The 20,949-nt window shown below is 43.4% G+C and overlaps 1 protein-coding gene across 1 annotated transcript in view; it reads left to right on the plus strand.

Moving 5' to 3' along the window:
- Positions 1-4,235: 4,235 nt before the first annotated feature.
- Positions 4,236-20,949, plus strand: part of ltk (leukocyte receptor tyrosine kinase) — an 88,955-nt gene continuing 72,241 nt past the window's right edge. The window contains exons 1-6 of the mRNA XM_072250730.1: positions 4,236-4,296; positions 6,809-6,919; positions 10,390-10,473; positions 13,004-13,178; positions 14,196-14,346; positions 20,168-20,299. Coding sequence (XP_072106831.1) covers positions 4,236-4,296; positions 6,809-6,919; positions 10,390-10,473; positions 13,004-13,178; positions 14,196-14,346; positions 20,168-20,299 — 714 coding nt within the window. The remainder of the gene's footprint in view (positions 4,297-6,808; positions 6,920-10,389; positions 10,474-13,003; positions 13,179-14,195; positions 14,347-20,167; positions 20,300-20,949) is intronic.

Here is a 20,949-nt window from a genome sequence, read left to right on the forward strand (position 1 = left end):
GGATTTCTAGTGAGTTGGGGGAATGTGACTGTGTGCAGGATTACTGGTGATTTGGGGTGATTGTGACTGTGTACAGGATTACTATTGATTTGGGGGGGGTGACTGTGTACAGTGTTACTAGTGATTTGGGGGAATGTGACTGTTTACAGGAATGCTAGTGATTCGATGGGGTGTGACTGTGTACAGGATCACTAGTGATTTAGGAGGGTTTGACTGCGTACATAATTACTTGTGATTTGGGGAACGTGACTGTGTATAGGATTAGTACTGATTTGGCGAGATATGATGGTGTACAGGATTACTAGTGATTTGGGGGACTGTATCTATGTGGAGGATTACTGCTGATTTGGGAGAATATGACCGTTTATAGGATTTCTAATGATTTGGGAAAGTGTGACTTTGTATAGGATTACTAGTGATTTGGGGGGATGTGACTATGTACAGAATTACTTATTATTTCGGGTGATGTGACTGTGTACGGCAGTACTTGTGATATAGGGTGTGTTTGACTGTATACAGGATTACTAGTGATCTGGGTGAGTGTGACTCTGTACAGCATTACTAGTGATTTGGGTGAATGTGACTGTGTGTAGGATTAGTAGTGATTTGGGGGGAGTGTGACTGTGTACAGGATATCTAGTGATTTGGGGAGATATGACATACAGGATTACTAGTGATTTGGGGGAAATGTCACTGTGTACAGGTTTACTAGTGATTTGTGGGAGTGTGACTTTACAGGATTACTAATGATTTGGGGGATGTGACTGTGTACAGGATTACTAGTGACTTGGGGGATGTGACTGTGTACAGGTTTACATGTAATTTGGGAGGATGTGACTGTCTACAGGATTACTCGTGATTTGGGTGTGTGTGTCTGTGTACAGAATTACTAGTGATTTGGGGGAATGTGACTGTGTACAGGATTAGTAGTGATTTGGGGAATGTGACTGTGTGCAGGATTACTAGTGACTGGGGGGGGTTCTGTGTGTCTGTGTCCAGGATTACTAGTGATTTGGGGGGACTGTGACTCTGTACAGGATTACTAGTGATTTAGGGGAGAGTGACTGTGTACAGGATTACTCATGATTTGGGGGGATGTTTCTTTGTACAGGGTTACTTGTGATTTTCGGGAATGTGACCGTGTACAGGATTACTTGTGATTTGGGAAATGTGACTGTGTACAAGATTACTAATGATTTAGGGGGTGTGTGCCTGTGTACAAGATAACAGTAGTGATTTGGGATGTGTGGTTGTTTACAGTGACTATAGTGATCTGGGGGTATGTGATTGTGTACAGGACAACAGTAGTGATCTGAGGGGTGTGACTGTGTGCAGGATAACACAATCTTTGCCCCGGATCACTGCTATCACCCTGTTGAGTGCAATACTTACTGTACTGATTTTATGACTGAATGGAGAAAAGGAAGTCCATCCTCTACTTACTGAACAAAAGAAAATCTGTAGAAGCTGGAAATCCAAAGCAACAGGCACAAAATGCTGGAAGAACTCAGCAGGTCAGTCAGCATCTACGGAAAAGAGTAAGTTGTCAACATTATGGGCCAAGACACTTCTTTAGGACTGAAAGGGAAGGAAGGGAAATGTCTGACTTAAAAGGTGAAGCTAAGTGGGTGGGAAAGATCAAGAGCGGGGAAGAAAGAATCTACTGAAAGCTGTTTTATAGCCAAACTTTCATTTGCACAATCCGGTTGCTAGGCATTTTAATGCCCCTCCCCATCCCCATTCCAATCTGTCTATCTTTGACCTCCTCTACTGCAAGGATGAGACAAATTGCACATTAGAGCAACAGCATCTCATATTCTGCCTGGGTAGTCTACGACATGACTGCTTGAACACTGAATTCTCTATTTTAAGATAACCTGCTCCCCCTTCTGTCCATTTCTTTCTCTTCCTTATCCATCCAGGTTACCTTCCAAAAAACCTTCTTTCCAATAACCCCTCCACTTCCTCCGAACACCCAGTTTCTTTCCCGCCTTTCTCTCTTCCTCCTCCACCTAAATCTCCATTCCATGCGCCCATCACCCACACACTGGTCCCCTCCCCCCCATTTTTCCCACCTGCCCTCCCCATCTCCCTTATTTGTTTCCATGTTCCACCCTCCATTCCTATCAGATTCCATAATCTGCAGGCCTTTATTGCTTCCATCTATCACCTTTCACTATCTCCACCCCACCTCCTTCACTTGAATCCATCTGCCTATCTCGGCTACATCACGTGCCACCTCTTGCCCATCTACCTCGCCTCTTTATATTGACTACCTCCCCCTATCTTTCAATGCAGAGGAAGTGGCTTGGACCTGAAACATCAACTGTTTGTTTCCCCCACCCGCGCGCCACACACACACACACACACACACACACACACACACACACACACACACACACACACACACTCACTCTCTGGCCTACTGAATTCCTCCAGCAGTTGTTTTTCTCGCTACTATTTCAGGGTTTTACCCCTGTGCTTGAGTTTGAATGGCTTCTCGAAAGGGAACAGGAGGACAATGGAGGAAGGCAAATGAAAGTGGTGCCTTTTTATCTGAACACAACAGGGTCTTCAACTGCCAAGATGATCGAATTAAATAAAACATTCTTGTTTCTTCAATCACTTGCAGAAGTAGTGAAGATTCCTGTCGCCATAACTTGTTGAGCACTTGCTCCATCGTGGTTACTTTGCCACTTGGGAAGTGAGAATGAACCTACAAATGGTGCAAAAAAAAACCTGACTTGATTCAGCCAAATTTAATTTATAGTTGATCCGCTTAGCAATTCTTAGAGTTTGTGACAGACTTGCTTGCATTACACCTTCCACGCCTGCACACTTGGAACATGCCTGAGACTCCCACTCTCTGCCTTTTGCAGAATTTGAACCTTTATTCCAAGAAGGAAGAAGGATCCGGATTAATAGATCTGTAATGTACTGGGAAATGGACAAACGCGACCAGTTTAGTGTTGGTCCTTTGTGAGGTTAATTCATCATGCTGTCAATTATTCAGAAGGAGCCTCAACAAAAGACTCTTTCTCTCACCCCAATTCCACCTCCCCCACCCCCCACCCCCCACCACTGCCCCGCTTCCCCTCTCAGTCTCTCTCTGTCAAGGATTTATGTGTAGACATGCAGAGAGTGCGCAATAGGCAACCACAAAACATTCCATTATTACAAGCACTGATTGCATTATTACCAGGGTCCGCATTAATCATCCTCGAAAGCACTGTTAAAGTATAGCCTCAGCAGGAAAGGAACATGCGGTTGAGAAGAGGAGTTTGTGCGTCCGATAAAAGAAAATCCATCACCTGGACTGAATTCTGGGTGAGGGATAGAGCCCAGTGATGGTACCACAAACAGTTGACTGAGAAATTCAACTCGCCCTCCCCTCCCCATCTCACCAGCACCAACTCGCCCACCCGATCTTGGCAGCCGGGCTGAGTAAAATGTGAGGTGTTGTTCTTTGAGTCTCTAAGAGGCAGTGGCAGTGTGATAAGAAAATGGCCCTGGCACTATGCCATGTTGGCACACTGAAGAAGGCTTTCAGGAATCTCAATGGGTGTTGGTGATTTGGGAAGGTTTGTGAAGGTTGTAGAGCGAATCTCTGGCAGTGCATTCTACTTTGCGTTGTTAATTAAAGGCCTATGTAGTGAGTTGTAAAAATCCTCCAGCACTTTGAATAGTGTTATTCAGGCCAGGTTTCTGTCTTGGTCACGTGGGGTGATGAGTAAGAAACTATTCCATGGGAAAACTGGCGAGAGACCCCTTGGAGAGATGACATTGAGCCAATATATGTTGAAGTGGCATTCACTCAGGCATCTTACCAATATAATGAGGATGTTTGATGAAGAGGACAAGTCATGACCCTCTTTGAATAAGGGAAGCTGAAGACATAAAGGTGAGGTCCCAAGCTGAGCTCTGAAACTTTTCTCAGACAGGGTTTAAAATGGCCCATTTATAGATGGAGTGCTGCCTGCTGCATATGGGAAAGAACGTGTGACTAGTTTTCTCGTCCGCATGAAAGAATAATCGCAGAAGCATGGACGTCAGTACGGCTCTGATTTCTCTTTATAGCCATTTGTATTATTTTATGTTTCCAGTACAGACTACCGTAGCAAAATTGTTTATAGCAAGATACCACAGACTGCAGAGTGCTTTTGATAAATAATCTGTTTTATTGACTGGCGGAGAAACTACGAGCATTGAGGATATTTCAGGGAAATGAGGCGTAAATGCTGAAATCAGGAGTAACAGACAACCCGCTGGAGGAATGCAGTGGGTCGAGCAGCACCCGTGGGAGGAAAGGAATTGTCAACATTTCAGCTGAAAGCTCTACACAGCCGTAATGTTGGCATCAGGGCTATGTAGAGTTTCGACCTGCAGCGTTTACAATTCCTTTCCCCCCACATATGGTGCTCCACTGCTGAGTTGCTCCAGCAGGCTGTCCGTTACATTCAGAATACTGGTTTTCTCATTCTGCACTTCCACTCACAAAGGCAAATGAAACCTTTGCCTCACAGCCAAACGGTGAAGTAGAGGATGGATTTGTTTTCACAGTGGTTAGAGCTTCCACCTCACTCTCAACTGATCTAAGTTCAATCCTGACCTCAGGTGCACTTTGCGTAAAGTTTATACGTTCTCCTTGTGACCGCACTGGTTTCCACGCTCATCACCTTTCAGCTGAGGTCGATGGTTATGAGGAGCCAATGGACATGCGAGAGAGAAAGCACACTGGCTGAAGCGGAGAAGGTGACACCAGCACACAACGCGACCAGGGGCAACAACCTCTGGATGGCTCTAGAAACTACTTCTTTCACTTCTTTTATGTCTTTTTCTTTCAAATGTGGTCCTGCTACTCAAACACGAGAAAATCTGCGGATGCTGGAAATCCAAAGCAACACACACAAAATGCTGAAGGAACTCAGCAGGCCAGGCGGCATCTGTGGGAAGGAGTGAATAGTCGATATTTTGGGCCGAGACCTTTCAGTCTCGGCCCGAAACGTCTACTGGCCTGCTGAGTTCCTCCAGCGTTTTGTGTGGGCTGCTTTGGCTCTGCTATTGTTGGGGCCCGTGATCTACATCTTAGTGGTGGTCTGTTGAGTGATCTGGTCTCTTTGCTGTCTACGGGGGTGTCTCCAAGCCAAGTGTGTGGCCTCAAGGCCAAGAAACCTGGAGATGGGGCGTGAGTCCTTGATCGACCTCATTTCTCACTGATCTCACCAAGGATGATTGAAATCATCCAGGTGAGTGCTGGAGGAGAGCAGGTGTTCAGTGCTGTGTGCCAGCCTCTTGCTCACTGCTGACAGAGGGAGGTGTCTGCAGGTGATGGTGTCTCCCTCTCCCTCTCCCCCTTCCCCACCCCCACCCCCATTCTGATCAGGGTGGCCTGCAGCTAATGAACACCGAGCTGAGCTGAATATGCCCAGATTCTTTCGATTTTGTGCTTTTCACTCATAGCGGGAAGGGGGAATGTGATTGTTGGGAAAGCTCTTCATTCTCCCAGTGGTCTGAATGGCTCATTCTGTGTAATAACGTATAAGTTCAAAGTAAATTTATTAGCAAAGTACATGTATGTCACCTTATACAAACCTTAGATTAATTTTCTTGCGGGCATACTTAATAAATCCAAAGTAGGATCAATGAAAGACTGCACCAACCAGTATGCAGAATAGAATTTTCACTGTATTTTGTACTTGAACCCACAATCATTTGATAATTTAGCAACGGAGGGCAGTTATGTTACTCCTCTCAGCGACTTATGGTGCATTGGGTGGCAACATTGCCGTTTCTTTAGCATTTCCTCTGTTTTTTTTTAATGAGGCTGAGTTGCTAGCTTGATGCTCAACCCAGCACAGATGGCAAGCCTACAAGGAGCTGGCTGGATTTCAACCCAGGACCACTTGCCTTGGAAGTCCAGTGCTGGTGCCACTACACAACCGGCTAGCTTGAGAGGGCAGTAAGGCACTTGGAATTAGGTAAACTTTGGAATATCGTGAGGAATATCAAAGGATTCTGCAGAAAGGAAGGGAGAGGAATGTACATTACATCTTAAGTTCTTCTGCTCGAGCTTTTATCCAAGGGACAGTTAAATTCAACTGCAGAGAGTAATGGACTCAACCCAATACGGGCACAGCCTTCCCTACCATCAGTAGTATCTACATGAGGAGCTGCTTCAAGAAGCCAGAATTTATCATCAAAGATCCCCTCCATCCTGACTGTGCCATCTTCTGCCATTGCCATTGGGCGGGGGCGGGTACAGAAGCCTGAAGTTCCTACCACCAAGTTCAAGAACAGCTGTTGCCCTTAAATCATTCGCTGCTTGAACTAACCTGCACAATCCTAATCACTACACCAGTATAGCAACACTCTGACAACTTGTGTTCTAATTGTGTTCTTTCTTGTAAAAGTTGTATATAACACGTTTCTCCTGAGAATGTTGTGTACCTGGTGCTCCCTGCCTGTGATGCTGCTGCAACTCAGCTTTTCCTTTGCACCTGCGCGTCTGACAATAAACTTGACTTTGACTTTGATTTTGTACAGAGGTGATAAAATCCATCATTCGGTTCCCAGACCCCTTTCTGCTAGACTTGGACATGAGCCCTACTTCTGGAACGGAACGAACGTTGCACCAACCTGTGACGTCACTGCCAGTCTTCTGTCTGACAGTGCACTGAGTGTCTGTTGGCCAAATTGCATAAACCATCTCAGTCTTCCGTGCACTGCACTAAGTACTGCCAAAGCCCTGTGGGTGAAAGGATTTGGCACTGCCCCAAAGTCTCACGCGGTTGTGCAAACTTTCTTTTAGCGGCAGGCTTTGGAAGTCATCCCACTGAGGGATCTGCAGCAACGGGGCAGACTGACCTTCATGCACCGAGCCAGTTGGAAGCTCACCTACCAGAAGAGATTGCTGTTGATGGTAAGTGACAGCAGGATCAGAGCGACTGTTACACAAGGTGGCAGGAGTTGACGGACAAGATTTGACCACAAAGCAATGCTTGCTGAAATGTCATTGGGAGATCAACCAGAGAGTCATTTTATTTCACAAAGCAGTGAAGCATAAATACATTCAATGCACTGTCAAAGGTAAAAAGATGAAAGTCTCTTTCAGCTTGCTAATAACTTTCCATGGAAGTGGACAGCAAGGTCATTGAATGTGGCACATTTCAGGTTTGGGACTGAATATGTCTCCTCTCTCCACGCTTACATTTCTCTCTTTGCCTAGGTCTACCTTTATGGTTGATTTTCTCCAGCCCTACATTGCTTTCTTTCTGCCTTACTCCATCACTCTCTCTCTGACTGTCCCACTACCACTACCAATCACAGTACAACTTCTGAATATTGTAGTACATTTTTTTTGTTGCTCTAATCATGTTCTTTCTTGTAAAAAAAAAGAACATAGAACATAGAAAACCTACAGCACAATACAGGCCCTTCGGCAAACAAAGCTGTGCCGAACATGTCCTTACCTTAGAACTACCTAGGCTTACCCATTGCCCTCTATTTTTCTAAGCTCCATGTACCCATCCAGGAGCCTCTTAAAAGACCCTGTCGTATCCACCTCCACCACCGCCGCCGGCAGCCCATTCCACACACTCACCACTCTCTGCGTAAAAAACTTACCCCTGACATCTCCCCTGTACCTACTCCCCAGCACCTTAAACCTGTGCCCTCTTGTGGCAGCCATTTCAGCCCTGGGAAAAAGCCTCTGACTATCCACACGATCAATGCCTCTCATTATCTTATACACCTCTATCAGGTCACCTTTCATCCTCTGTCGCTCCAAACAGAAAAGGCCGAGTTCACTCAACCTATTCTCATAAGACATGCTCCCCAATCCGGGCAACGTCCTCTGCAAAGGTCTCCTCTGCACCCTTTCTATGGTTTCCACGACCTTCCTGTAGTGAGGTGACCAGAATTGAGCACAGTGTATTTGAGCACAGTATACACCGTAAAAGTGTATAATTTATGTGTAATTGATGCTATTCTTTTAAATGTTGTCCGTATGATGCTGTGTGCCTGTGACGCTGCTGCAAGTTAGTTTTTCTCTGTACCTTTGCATATCTGTACTTGTGCATGTGATGGTAAAATTAACTTTGACTTTGAGTGGCAATTTTCTTATGGGACAGAGGATGTTCCATCCCTGTTTGCACTACCTCTTCAGAGGCAGCACTCATTATCTCTGGAAGAGTGTTATACTTTTAATGGACAAAGTTCTGTCTAATGGTTGGAAAGCACATTGCTGGAAAATTATACAACTGGACAATGGGAATGCATCTGCATCGATTTCTTTCTCCATTTCTCATCTTTGTAAATTCCGGTGATCACAGTGTTAACCAAATTGGCCGCAACCTGAAACAACTTTGCACAAGACCTAAAATTCTTAAAGCCCCATAAAAGAATCTTTCCCTGGAAAAGTACTTCAACATGACATGGTACCACCAGTTATTGATCCAATGAGTACCATCGCAACATTCTTCTTGCTGCCGCCATCAGGAAGAAGGTCCAGGAGCCTCAGGACTCATACCACCAGATTCAGGAACAGTTATTACCTCTCAACCATCAAGCTCTTGAACCAGAGGGGATAACTTCACTCAACTTCACGCTCCATCTCTGAACTGTTCCCAAAGCCTATGGACTCACTTTCAAGGACTCTTCATCTCATGTGCTTGGTATTTATTGATGATGTATTTTTTTATAATTATTATATCTTTTTTCTTTTTGTGTTTTCACAGTTTATTGTCTATTGCACACTGGTTGACTGCCTTGTTGGGGATGGTCCTTCATTGATTTGATTATGGTTTTTGGGTTTATTGGGTATGCCTGCAAGAAAAAAGGGTTATGCATGGTGACATATATGTACTTTGATAGTAAATTTACTTTGAACTTAGTGATGCTCCCACACACTTCCTTGAAACAATAGATAGGTAGCAATAAATGGATCAGTAAAATAGCACCGTAAGGTGGCACTGCACAGCATGGGCCTCAAGCCATTGTGTGCATCACTGTAATAAAAAGCCTCTATTACAATTGAGATGAGGATAATGATGTCAACATTAAAATTGACAGTATTACCAGTGAACCTCTATTTTAAATTAATTAACAGCTACCTCTAATAACATTCCCGTCATTTGTAAACTATCTAACAATAAATAGACTCCATTACAAGAGTGTGACCAATGCAGACAGCATTTATTTATGTTCAATTAGCAACAGTGAGACCTGTCCCCATGCTCTTTATTAATAGCTAACTCACATTACTGATCATGTGGAACACAACCTACACTAATAAACAGATTTTATTAATTGCAGGGAAACTATCCATGCAGTATGTGTTGGTGAATTAATTCCAGTGTTAATAACAAGAACCCCATCCACACCCCATGTCATGTTGTCTATCCACAAAATCAGTATCAATAAGATGATTCCATATCAATAATAATCCCTATAAACTATTATTAAATAGATTTCATTACTGACAGGAAAGTCATCTACTAAATCGTTATTAATAATATTGCTAACTCATCCCTCTGCTTATATGGCAAAATCTTTTTTGAGTAGATGTATTTTGGCTCTTTCTTTCATCAGCATTAATAGCCCATCAACAATAACATTTGAAGCCACAATATTAGATTATAGAAGTAAACAAATCACTGCTCTCTTTATTGGTAAATTTGGTAAATGGACTTACTATTGTTGCTTGTATTGAAATGCAATGGAAAACTTTCAACATTACCTCATATCCACACATTATAACTGAACATTGAATGAAGTGTCGCAGTTAAAGAAAGAGTGCAGTGCAGGCAGACAATAAGGTGCAAGGCCATAATGAGGTTATCTCTCCACTATCTCTTGCCATCCCCTGCACCCTCAACTAACGGAACTTACCTGTTTCCTTGCCTAGCATCCAGCTCTGGAAAGTCCAAAGTTATCGTCTTTAATCCCAAACAGAAAGAATTTCATCCAGTCCATTCTACTTCCCTCAAACACTTCCTCTGCAGCTCATTCCACATTAATGCCACTGTTTGTGTAAAAAAAAACTTGCACCTTGACTTTCTCTTAAATTTTTCCCTTTACAGTGTCACTGCAAACCCATTTGTACTGCACTCATTGCTTGTGATATTGAAGAAACTGACATTTACTACACTCATTTGTGAAGCCACATCAGTAGGATGAGTTTAATAATTTGGAGTTTAGATTAGAACAGCAGTGATATAATTGAAGCTGAAAATAGAACATGCTTGATGGGCTGAATGGCCTGTGTGTGAACTAAGGTCAAGATATTTGGCTGTGGTTATCAGCTTCATGCATCACCATTGTATATCAGCTACAGGTCAGTTCCTTAAAGTGCTCTATTATTCTGTATAAGTGCCTTTGTTGTCTTCACAGAGACGGAATCAGTGACATTGGAGAGTGACTCCATGCACCATCATGAAGATCTTCCATTTCCAATGCCAGACATCACTCCATCAGGTAATAATACTGAGAAATGTATACAAAATGAATTTGTACTAATTGCAGCAACCACCAGTGGTTAATTTAACCAGTGGTTAATATGCAATTCTGTGAATATCAGAGGTGCTGTGGGGTTTTGCAGAGACTGGCCCTTCTCAGCAGGAGTTGCTGACCAGTGATCACAGATACTATTTGGACACCATCAGTTATTATGCACGTTCTGCTCCATTATGTGGTGCTGCATGTCTGTAATCCTCTCATTATCTGTTTAATATACACAGATCAATAATCTGTGTTGTGTACAGAATGTACTGGGTCCACATTTAATTGCGTTATACGGAATGAGCTGCCAGGGTAAATAGTTGAGGCAGGTATGATAATGATATTTGGACAGGTACATGGGTAGGAAAGGCTTTGAGGGATATATGCCAAACTCAGGCAAACAAAACTAGTTTAAAGGGACAAGTTTGGGATGAAAGGCCTTTATTCCGTGTGTGTATTACTCTGCAACTTCATTATCATAGTTACCTGGTTTATCAAGTTAATGTTTGACTTTACCCCGTACACTGCTATATATATATATATATATACTGTACAGTATATACGAACTGAGATCATGTCCTGTTCCCAAATTTGCCATGTTCAATGAGCAACAGCGGCCTCTGTTTAGTGTTTATTATTCTTACCCTTGTGTCTTCAAATTCTTTATCACTCTGAAACTCTGATCATCCTCCCGCTCTGCAGTCCTCCAACATTTTTCTGAACAGGTTGTGCTGAGATCACTTCTCCCGTCATCATCCACTGTACTGTCATAATGAACACAATGCTCTTGTATTCAGTTGTTCAAGCCAAGCTTTGCAATTTCCTGATATATAAATATTATACACACACACACACACACACATACACCTTCTACGTTTGACTTTTTTAAAAGCAACTCACTTGTTCTAATGAAAGGTTACTGTCCTACCAGAAACATTGCTTGGAATATTGTCTTTGTTTAAACACAACACGGTTTACAGCCAGTTACAGGTATCGATTTAAAGTGGCGATTGGATGACCATCACCGTCCCTGATGAAGATGCAGAGTTTGTTATTGCAACATCAGTTAAAATCGATACCTGTACCCAACCCAAGGAGAGTTTATTTGTCACATATGCTGGGAAAGCACTAGATCCTCTTTCATTGTCTCTGTTTCTTTCCCTCGAGATGCTTCCAGATCTGTTGAGTCTTTCTACTTTTATTTCAGTTTTCCAGGGTCTGCAGTTTTTTTTAACCTTTTGATTGCTGCTTAGCTTGCAGCCACTTATTTTCCAGAACTGCCTAACTTTCTCCATATCGTGTTTCCATATGCCTTGCTCACCTTGTTTGCCAACAAAAAAATTCTGTTCCCCTTCTTTCTTGTTTTGAGTATTTACAGATGACAACAAAGTTGGTGGTACAGTGGATGGTGAAAAAGGTTTCTAAGATTACAATGGATTATTACTCAACTCTGAGCATGGGCGGAGGAATAGTGGATGGAATTTAATTCAGCCAAGTGCAAAGTGAAACATTTTGGAAAGTGAAACCAGGGCAGGGCATACACAATAAATGACAGAATCCTGGGGAGTGTTGTTGAACATAGGAACTTAGGGGTACAGTTATTAAGTTTGCTGCAAGTGATGATAGTGAAGAAGACATATGGCATGATTACCTTTACTGGCCATAGAACTGAGTACAAGAATTGGGATGTAACAGTTGTACAAAATGTTAGTTAGACCTCACTTGGAGCAGACTCAGATTAAGATTTATTTATCATGTGTACATTGAAACAGTGAAATGTGTAAAACAACTAACACACACAAGGGTGTGCTGGAGGTAGCCCACAAGTGTTGCCACATGTTATGGCACTAACATAGCCTGCCTACAGTACTCAGCAGAACAACATAGGACACAGTAAAAAGAACACAACAAGCACCAATCAACAACAGCAAAACAAGCCCCTTTCCTCCTTCCCATACATTCACTGTGAGCATATTCATTTGTCTCCCTTAAAAATCTCTTAAACATTGCTACCTTATCTGAGTTATGTTTCCTATGAACGTATCAAAGCAGCAGGGCCCAGATTCAAGAGTGGGGAATGACCCACGGCTTGGCCGATTTAAGCAGATTGAAAAGGTCAGGGTGCTGAGGGACGAGCCGACGTTCAGCTGAGTTACTCGTCGCTGAGCTGAACTGAGGCTGTGCCCTGCAACTGACGGCCTCCTGGATCAGTGGCTGTGGACTCACTTTTGTGAACTTCAGTTCTCAATATCATTTGCTTATTTTTATTGTTTTGCACAATTAGCTTTCTCTCCCCACTCCCCGTGCACTGGGTGTTTGACGGTCTTCTGTTTATGAATGGGTTGGATTGGGTTTCCTTGTTTTGTGGCTGCCCGTAAGGAGAGGAATCTCGAGGTTGTGCATAGTATACGTATTTTGATATTAAATGTACTTCTGTGAACTTTGTGAACAAGGCATGTGGTTATGGATGGCTGCGTGAAAAACAATGTACCTCATCCCACTGCAGACTCTTCTGACATGGCTTGGCTCTTCACATCCTGTGGGGCAAGTGGTCCAAACGGCCCCACCCAGGCGCAGTGCAACAATGCCTACCGTCACTCGAACGTCTCCGTGGGGATCGAGCCAGAAGGGCCTCTCAAGGGCATCCAGATGTGGCGAGTGCCAGCAACCAACAAATATGTGTAAGCAGAACCATCTCTGATGTTGGCACAGGTATGTGGGTTACTGAGGCAGGATCAGGCTAACGTGATCTGGGACAAGGAGTGGGTGGACTTCCCAGCCAGAGACTGCTGGTCTTATTGAATTCTGAATCCTGCGGATCCTGTTTAATCCTTTCATCCCAGTTATAGAATCATAATGGAACATTACAGCATAGAAACAGGCCTTTCAGCCCATCTGGACCATGCTGAACAGTTATTGTGCCTAGTCCCATAGACCCACACCTGGACCATAGCCCTCCCATCCATGTACTCATCCAAACTTCTTATAACTGTTGAATTGAGCCCACATCCACCACTTCCACTGACAACTAAGTTCCACACTTGCAGCACCCTCTGAATGAAGAAACTCCCCCTCAGGTTCCCCTCAAATATTTCACTTTTTACCCTTAAGGTTAATTGGTCATTGTAAGTTGTCCTGTGATTAAGTTAGCATTAGATTGGCGTATTAGCTGGGTGGTGTGACTCAAAGGGCCAGAAAAGCCCACTCCACTTTGCATGTCAATAAATAAATAAAATTTAACCTATGACCTCTTAAAAATAAGCCCTTCAGCGTCTTTCACCTCTAACCCTAAAACTATATGTTCTACTTTTTGATTCCCCAACCCTGCAAAGAGACCACTCACTCTCTCTATGCTCCATACGATTTTATATATGTCTCTGAGATCACTCTTCAGTCTCCCCTGCTTCAATGAGTAAAGGCCCTGTCTGTCTAAGCTCTCCTTATGACTCAGTCCAAGTCCTGGCAACAGTCCAGTAGATCTTTCTTGTACTCTTTCCAATTTAACCACATCTTTCCAACAACAGGGTGGTCAAAATTGAACACATATTTGAATACTGGCTTTACCAATGATACCTGTTACTTCCAAGTGTAGTTCTAACAGGATTAAGCCAGTAGTGGAAGTGCCCAGTCCAGCAAGCCTGAATGGTTAGTCCCAGCTTCCTGATCTCATTAGTCCTTCTCCAATCCCTCTTCTCCAGGCTGTTCGCTTATGGAGCAGCAGGGGGCAAAGGTGCCCGGAACAGCAACAAGAGGTCACATGGGATCATCATTTCAGCCATCTTTCATCTGAAGAAGGATGAACTTCTTTATATCCTCATTGGACAGCAAGGAGAGGACGCTTGTCCTGGGGTAAGTGGATGGTCTTTCATACCAGATGCATCAGAGCAACCAGCTGTTGCAAGCAACCGAATGTGTTACTCACAGAGGGTATGCACCAAGAGCAGGAAGGTGAGCAGATCACCCCACTAAGGCACTGGGATGAAGCATTAGGTCTGAATAGGATCCAGAGAAAATATATAAAACCTGCGGGTGCTGATTCAGGGTTACTTATCACATGTTTACCAGAACATTCCGTGGAAAGCGTTATTTGCATTTACAACCAACACACCTAGGGATGCAACAAATTCCAGTGCAAATTCCCCGCAGTAACACAATCTCAGGGTTGTATGTGGTGACGTGTACGTATGCTGATAATAAATTTTACTTTGAACTTTGAACTGACGTAGCATGCTCACAATGCTTAACAAAACAACATGGAGCAACAGCAAAACAAGTCCCACTTCCCTCCCTCCCACTTTCCCTCTCCACTCCCCCATCTCACCCTCACACGTGGAATGTCCTCCAACTCCTGGACAGCCTCTAGTCTTCAAGCTTTGATTTCCAAACTTCTGATCAACCTTTGGGCTCCAGTCTTCAGTGTCAACCCCTGGACTAGCCAATGACAGGACACCGAATTTCAGGCTCGAACTCCAGGTGCATAGACTGACTGGCCCTCATGCCTCCTGCTTTCATGGACGTCCAGTTCAGGTACAGACAGACATCAAAGGATGTCTTTCATCACCGTTCCATGCTGTTGACCTTCGAGTGCGGAGCGAAGACGTAGACTCCAGATGTCCTTCATTCCATGTCCACATTGCTCGTCTTCAAGGTTAGAGCTGAGACTTTGACTCCAGATGTCCTTTGTCACCTACCCACATCTCTGACCTTTGAACCTGGAGTGGAGGTCAGACCTCTAACTCCTCCACATCCCTGTGCCTAAACCTTAGTCTGAAGTCTAACTTCCCCACATCACTGTCTCTAAATCCTAACCTGATCCCTAACTTGCCTTGTTTCCAAAACCATCCCTACAAACTTAAAAAACCACTAAGCCTAAAGCACGATCTCGACAGAGATGCCAGCTCAGCCCTTGCTGGAGTAGGACATAGAAGAGTACAGCGGAGGAGCACGCCCTTCTGCCCACAATGTTGTGCTTAACTAATTATTACTTTATGTCTAATTACATGAATCCCTTCTGACTGCACATGGGCCATATCCCTCCATTCCCTGCACATTCATGTGCCTATCTAAGGGCTGCTTAAATGACTCTGTCATGTCTGCCACTACTACCAGTCTTGGTGGCACATTCCCGGCACCCAGCCAAGTAAAAACGAACTTCCCCCTCACCTGTAACGCATGCCCTCTGGTATTGCACACTTTGACCCTGGGAAAAGTAATACCGTTTATCCACTCTATCTGTGCCTTTCATAATCTTATGAACCTCAGCCTCCTCTGCTCCAGAGAAAAGGACCCAAATGTTCCCAACCCAAGATTATCCAGCCTCTCGCAATCTAATTGAGGCAGCATCCTAGTAAACCTCTTCTGCATCTTCTCCAAAACCTCCACATCCTTCCTAAAACAGGGTGACCAGAATTGAATGCAATACTCCAGATGCAGCCTAACTAGAGTTTCAAAATCTGGAACTAAAACTGAAATGCTGAAAGAACTCAGCCAACTCTGAGAAGGAAGGGTCATTAGTCCAAAACATGAGCAGGTTCTGCTAATTTGTCTAATATTTCTATTTCTGAAAGGACTCAGGCTTAATTGTGATGTGCTATCTTGCTTTGTCGGCAGTGAGGTCAGTAGTGTGTGGCTGATGGGAGCACTCAGGTTATTCGGTGCCCTTAGCTATTTGGTCAGAGATTGCCATGGATTATTGTAGCAAATTCATTGCACTTCCCTCCTCCTGATTTCAGGATCCTCATATCAAGAACTCGTCCTCATTCAGGATCGATGTATCGTTGTATCATTAATGCCTCCTCATTCAGAATTCATATACTACTGACCGATGAATGGCAATCAAACTCATCTCACTTAAAGCTGAAGCACAATCTACAGCCTGATGTTTCTGCTCTGGGTCATTTTAAACAAACCGCATCACTCTTTTTTTTTTGTGAAATGATTCAAGGTTTTCTCCAGAGAGCCTAAGTAGAGGATTTTGAATGTTCAACAGAAGAGCTTCAAGGTCCTGAAGTCTTGAAGTCCACAGCTTTAAACTTCTTGTCCTTGACTTTGTATCCCTCAATCGGTTTACTTACCCTTTTGAGAAGTTATCTTGCCTTCTTTTGCCCTGTGCATCCACGATTTTAATCACTCTGGATTGATGGCTGAGCTAAGACTATCCACTGTAAGTGGTGCACAGTTACGTGTATTGAATATACATCCTATAAAGTTCAATGGATAGACTGTGTTGGGGTGTAGGGGTCTTTGGACTTTATCTTCAGACTTCACAATCTTCCTAGTCTCCACACATTTTCCCTGATGACATTGTGAGTTGGTTCTCTGTTGATAAATCCCTGAGACTGTGTCAGCAGGGCTGGGTGTGAGATAGCCAGTGTGGAGTAGGGCAGACAAGACACCAGATGGGACCGGACTCGTCCAAGGTCCCTATGTTGTGCACAAAGCGCACGGTCATTGAGATCAGGAGTGAAGCAAAGAAATAAAAGCAGAGAATGTTGGAAACATCTGAAAGTCAGGCAGTAGCACCGTGGAGGGAGAAACAGAGTTTATGTTTCCAGTCAGAGACCTGTTTTCGTTTAACTTTTACAGTTATGACAAGGGTCTCCGACTGGAAACATTAACTCTGTTTCTCATATTTAGATAGGTGAGTTGCTGGGCTGTTCTACGGTGGCTGTATCTCCAAATAAGTAAACTATAACACAGATAGGACATTCAGTCCATCTAATCTAGACTAGATTTCAAAGTAACCCATCAATCCCATTGCCTCATTTATTTTCCAATATTCTCTTCCTAAACCTCCCCAGATTCCACCATTCATCCACACTAGGGGAAACCTACAGCAATTTTCAGATGGCTGCAGAATTGAACCTGGGCCAGTGGTGCTGCAGTAGCATTTTGCTAACCGCTCCGATCTTTGGAAAACGGAAAATAAAACAGAGCACCCAGAAAAGAAAAAGCCATGCAGGAGAACATGCAAACTCCAAACAAACAGCATTGGAGGTCAGGGTGAGACCCACTTTGCCGGAGTGGAGGGGGAGCTGAAGTATTGATAGGACCGAGTGAATATCTCTGACAGGGTGAAGCCAAGTTCACACAGGTCATAGGGTCATACAGAGATGAGCCCTTCAGATCAGCTGGTCCACGATGACCAAGTTGCCCATCTGAGTAAATTCCAGTTGTGCATTTGACCTATTTCCTTATCAGCCTCTCCTTTGTGCTTTTTAAATGTTATTTATTTATTTGGAGCACCACTGTTGGCGTAACAGTCAGTAAGACACTATTTAAGTGCCAGCATACCCGGGTTCAATTCCACCACTGTACGTAAGGAGCTTGTAAATTCTCTGCACGATGGCAGGGGCTCCTCAGCCACCCTGGGCAGCAAGTTCTAGGCACCACCACTCACCCTGGAAACAAACATTTGCCCCACACCTCTCTTTTAACTTATCCCCTCTCACCTTAAATGTATGCCCTCTTATATTAGATATTTTGACCTGGGAAAAAGATACCAGTCTCCACTCTGTTTATGCCTCTTATAACCCTTAATTTAAGATTTTTTATTTATTGGGATACGGGGAAAATAGGTCCTCCCGGCCCCTCAATCGGTGCTGCCCAGCAACCCCCGATTTAACACTAGCCCAATCACAGGACAATTTACAATGAGCAATTAATCTATCAACTGGTACAGCTTTGGATGGTGGGAGGAAACCAGAGCACCCGGAGGAAATCCACATGGTCACGGGGTGAACGTACAAACTCCTTACAGACGGCGTCGGGAATTGAACCCGAGTCGCTGGTACTGAAGAGCGTTGTGCTAACCACGTTGTGCTCGCTGCCCTTATCTTATAAACTCCTATCAAGTCAATCCTCAGCCTCTCCTGCTTCAGAGAAAACAACCCAAGTTTATTCAACCTTTCCTTATGCCACAAGCAGTATCCTGGTAAACCTCTTCTGCTCCCTCTGCAAACCCTCCATGTGCATCCTATAATGAGCCTCTCATTCCTCTAATAGTTGTCCTTCAGGTTCCTATTGTCTCTCACTTCTCGCCCTAAAACTATGTCTCCTAGTTCTCAATTCCCCAACTTTGGGGGGCAGAGAGGGGGGAAGATGTTGCATTCACCCTACCTCTGCCCCTTATGAATCTATACACTTCTATAATTTCCCCCTCCATTCTCCTACAGTCCAGTGAGTAAACGCCCAACCCACTCAACCCCTCTCCATAACTCAGCCCCTCGTAGATCTCCTCCGCATCCTTTCCAGCTTAATGGCATTGTTCCTAAAGCAGGGTGATGAAAACTAACACAGTAGTCACCAATATCTTGTTAAAAAATAATCAGAATATTTGCAGAGCCTCATGGCGAATAATTCATGAAGGGAGTTAGAGGATAAAGAGGCATTTAAAAACTGTGAAATACAGGTCAAAGCTCCTCCTGAAACCAAATGAGAAAATGCTGAAAATGCCCAAAAGATCAGGCAATGTCTGTGGAGAGAGTAAAACAGAGTCAACATTACAATAGGTATATTTAATGTTAGAGAAATGCATATAATATACATCCTGAAATTCTTTTTCTTCACAAACATCCACGAAAACAGAGGACTGCCCCAAAGAATGGGTAAGCTTGCAGTGGAATTACTGGAGAAACATTGAGTCAGATAACATTTCAGTGACTTTATTCCATGTGAAGTTAGGAAAATGTTTCTATAAACGAAGTGTATGTACTTAATAATCAGCAATTGATGTTCAATCAGATACTTTTAAGCCTGAGTTTGGTAGATTTTTGATAAAAAGTTGTATCAGAGAAATGGGGGTAAAAGCAAATGTAGGAGTTGAATCAGAGATCAGCACTAATTTCAGTGAAGAGTGAAATAGTCTAAAAGGCCTATTAGAAACTTAGAAACATAGAAAATAGGTGCAGGAGTAGGCCATTCGGCCCTTCGAGTCTGTACCGCCATTCAGTATAATCATGGCTGATCATCCAACTCAGAACCCTGTATCTGCCTTCTCTCCATACCCCCTGATCCCTTTAGCCACAAGGGCCATATCTAACTCCCTCTTAAATATAGCCAATGAACTGGCCTCAACTGTTTCCTGGGGCAGAGAATTCCACAGATTCACCACTCTCTGTGTGAAGAAGTTTTTCTTCATCTCGGTCCTAAAAGGCTTCCCCTTTATCCTCAAACTGTGACCCCTCGTTCTGGACTTCCCCAACATCGGGAACAATCTTCCTGCATCTAGCCTGTCCAATCCCTTTAGAATTTTATACGTTTCAATCAGATTCCCCCCTCAATCTTCTAAATTCCAGAGAGTATAAGCCTAGTTGATCCAGTCTTTCATCATATGAAAGTCCTGCCATCCCAGGAATCAATCTGGTGAACCTTCTTTGTACTCCCTCTATGGCAAGAATGTCTTTCCTCAGATTAGGGGACCAAAACTGCACACAATACTCCAGATGTGGTCTCACCAAGGCCTTATACAACTGCAGTAGCACCTCCTGTAGTAGTATTCCTGTTCTTCTGTGACTATGTAACCTGTCAACATATCCTTTTGCATTTGTTCCTTCATATTTACATAGTTTCCACTTATTAGATGATATTAAGAGCAAGCTACAATCTATAGAATGGCTGAGCATGCCCAGCAAGGTCTTGAAGCTAATAACATCTCTGCTTCTCTCTTCAGAAAGACCAAGTGACTCAGAAGATCTGCTTGGGAGAATCTTCCATCATTGAAGATGACTACAACAATAATAAAGCCATGTTAGAATGGGCAGGAGGTGGAGGTGGAGGTGGTGGAGCAACATACATTTTTAAGGTATACAAGCTCTTTTGAGATAGACAACTAGATGTTTGCACACTCATGCACATGTTAATGTGAACATCACATGTATTTAAATGAGCATTCATAACTGCCACAAAAGTCTTTAGTTAGGACATTGAAGAGAAGTCCCTCGTCTCCATCAAAATCTCTGTGGTATCGGGTACCTGATGTTATTGGGGATTTTCTTTCACAAGTCAAAGACAGATTAGAGTTCAGTTTCAAGTGCCCAAGTACATGTATGCACAGGTGTAATGGAAAACTTGGAGTAGCATCACAGGCACAGTATTCACAAGAAAAATATTAATTGATCACAAATTATGCAAGGGTGAACACAATTATAGTGAAAAAAGCAGAGTCCATTGTATGCAAACCCATGAAATTTAGAAGCATCTCTGACAGTTCAGCTCTTATTCAGTAATGTACTAACAAGGTGGACAGTCACGATCTTTTCCCTAGGATTGTGGAGTCCAAAACTAGAGGGCACAGATGCAAGGTAAGAGGGAGAAAGAGATTTATCTTTTTTCTCTTTTTCAATATTTTTATTAATTTCTACATAGAAGAATACAGAGTACAAGAATATATATAAGTCAAAAAAAGAAAATAATACCAAATACATTATATTTGAATCACACTTGCGATCTCAT

The sequence above is a fragment of the Mobula birostris genome, chromosome 1, assembly GCF_030028105.1.
Source record: "Mobula birostris isolate sMobBir1 chromosome 1, sMobBir1.hap1, whole genome shotgun sequence".
NCBI lineage: Eukaryota > Metazoa > Chordata > Chondrichthyes > Myliobatiformes > Myliobatidae > Mobula > Mobula birostris.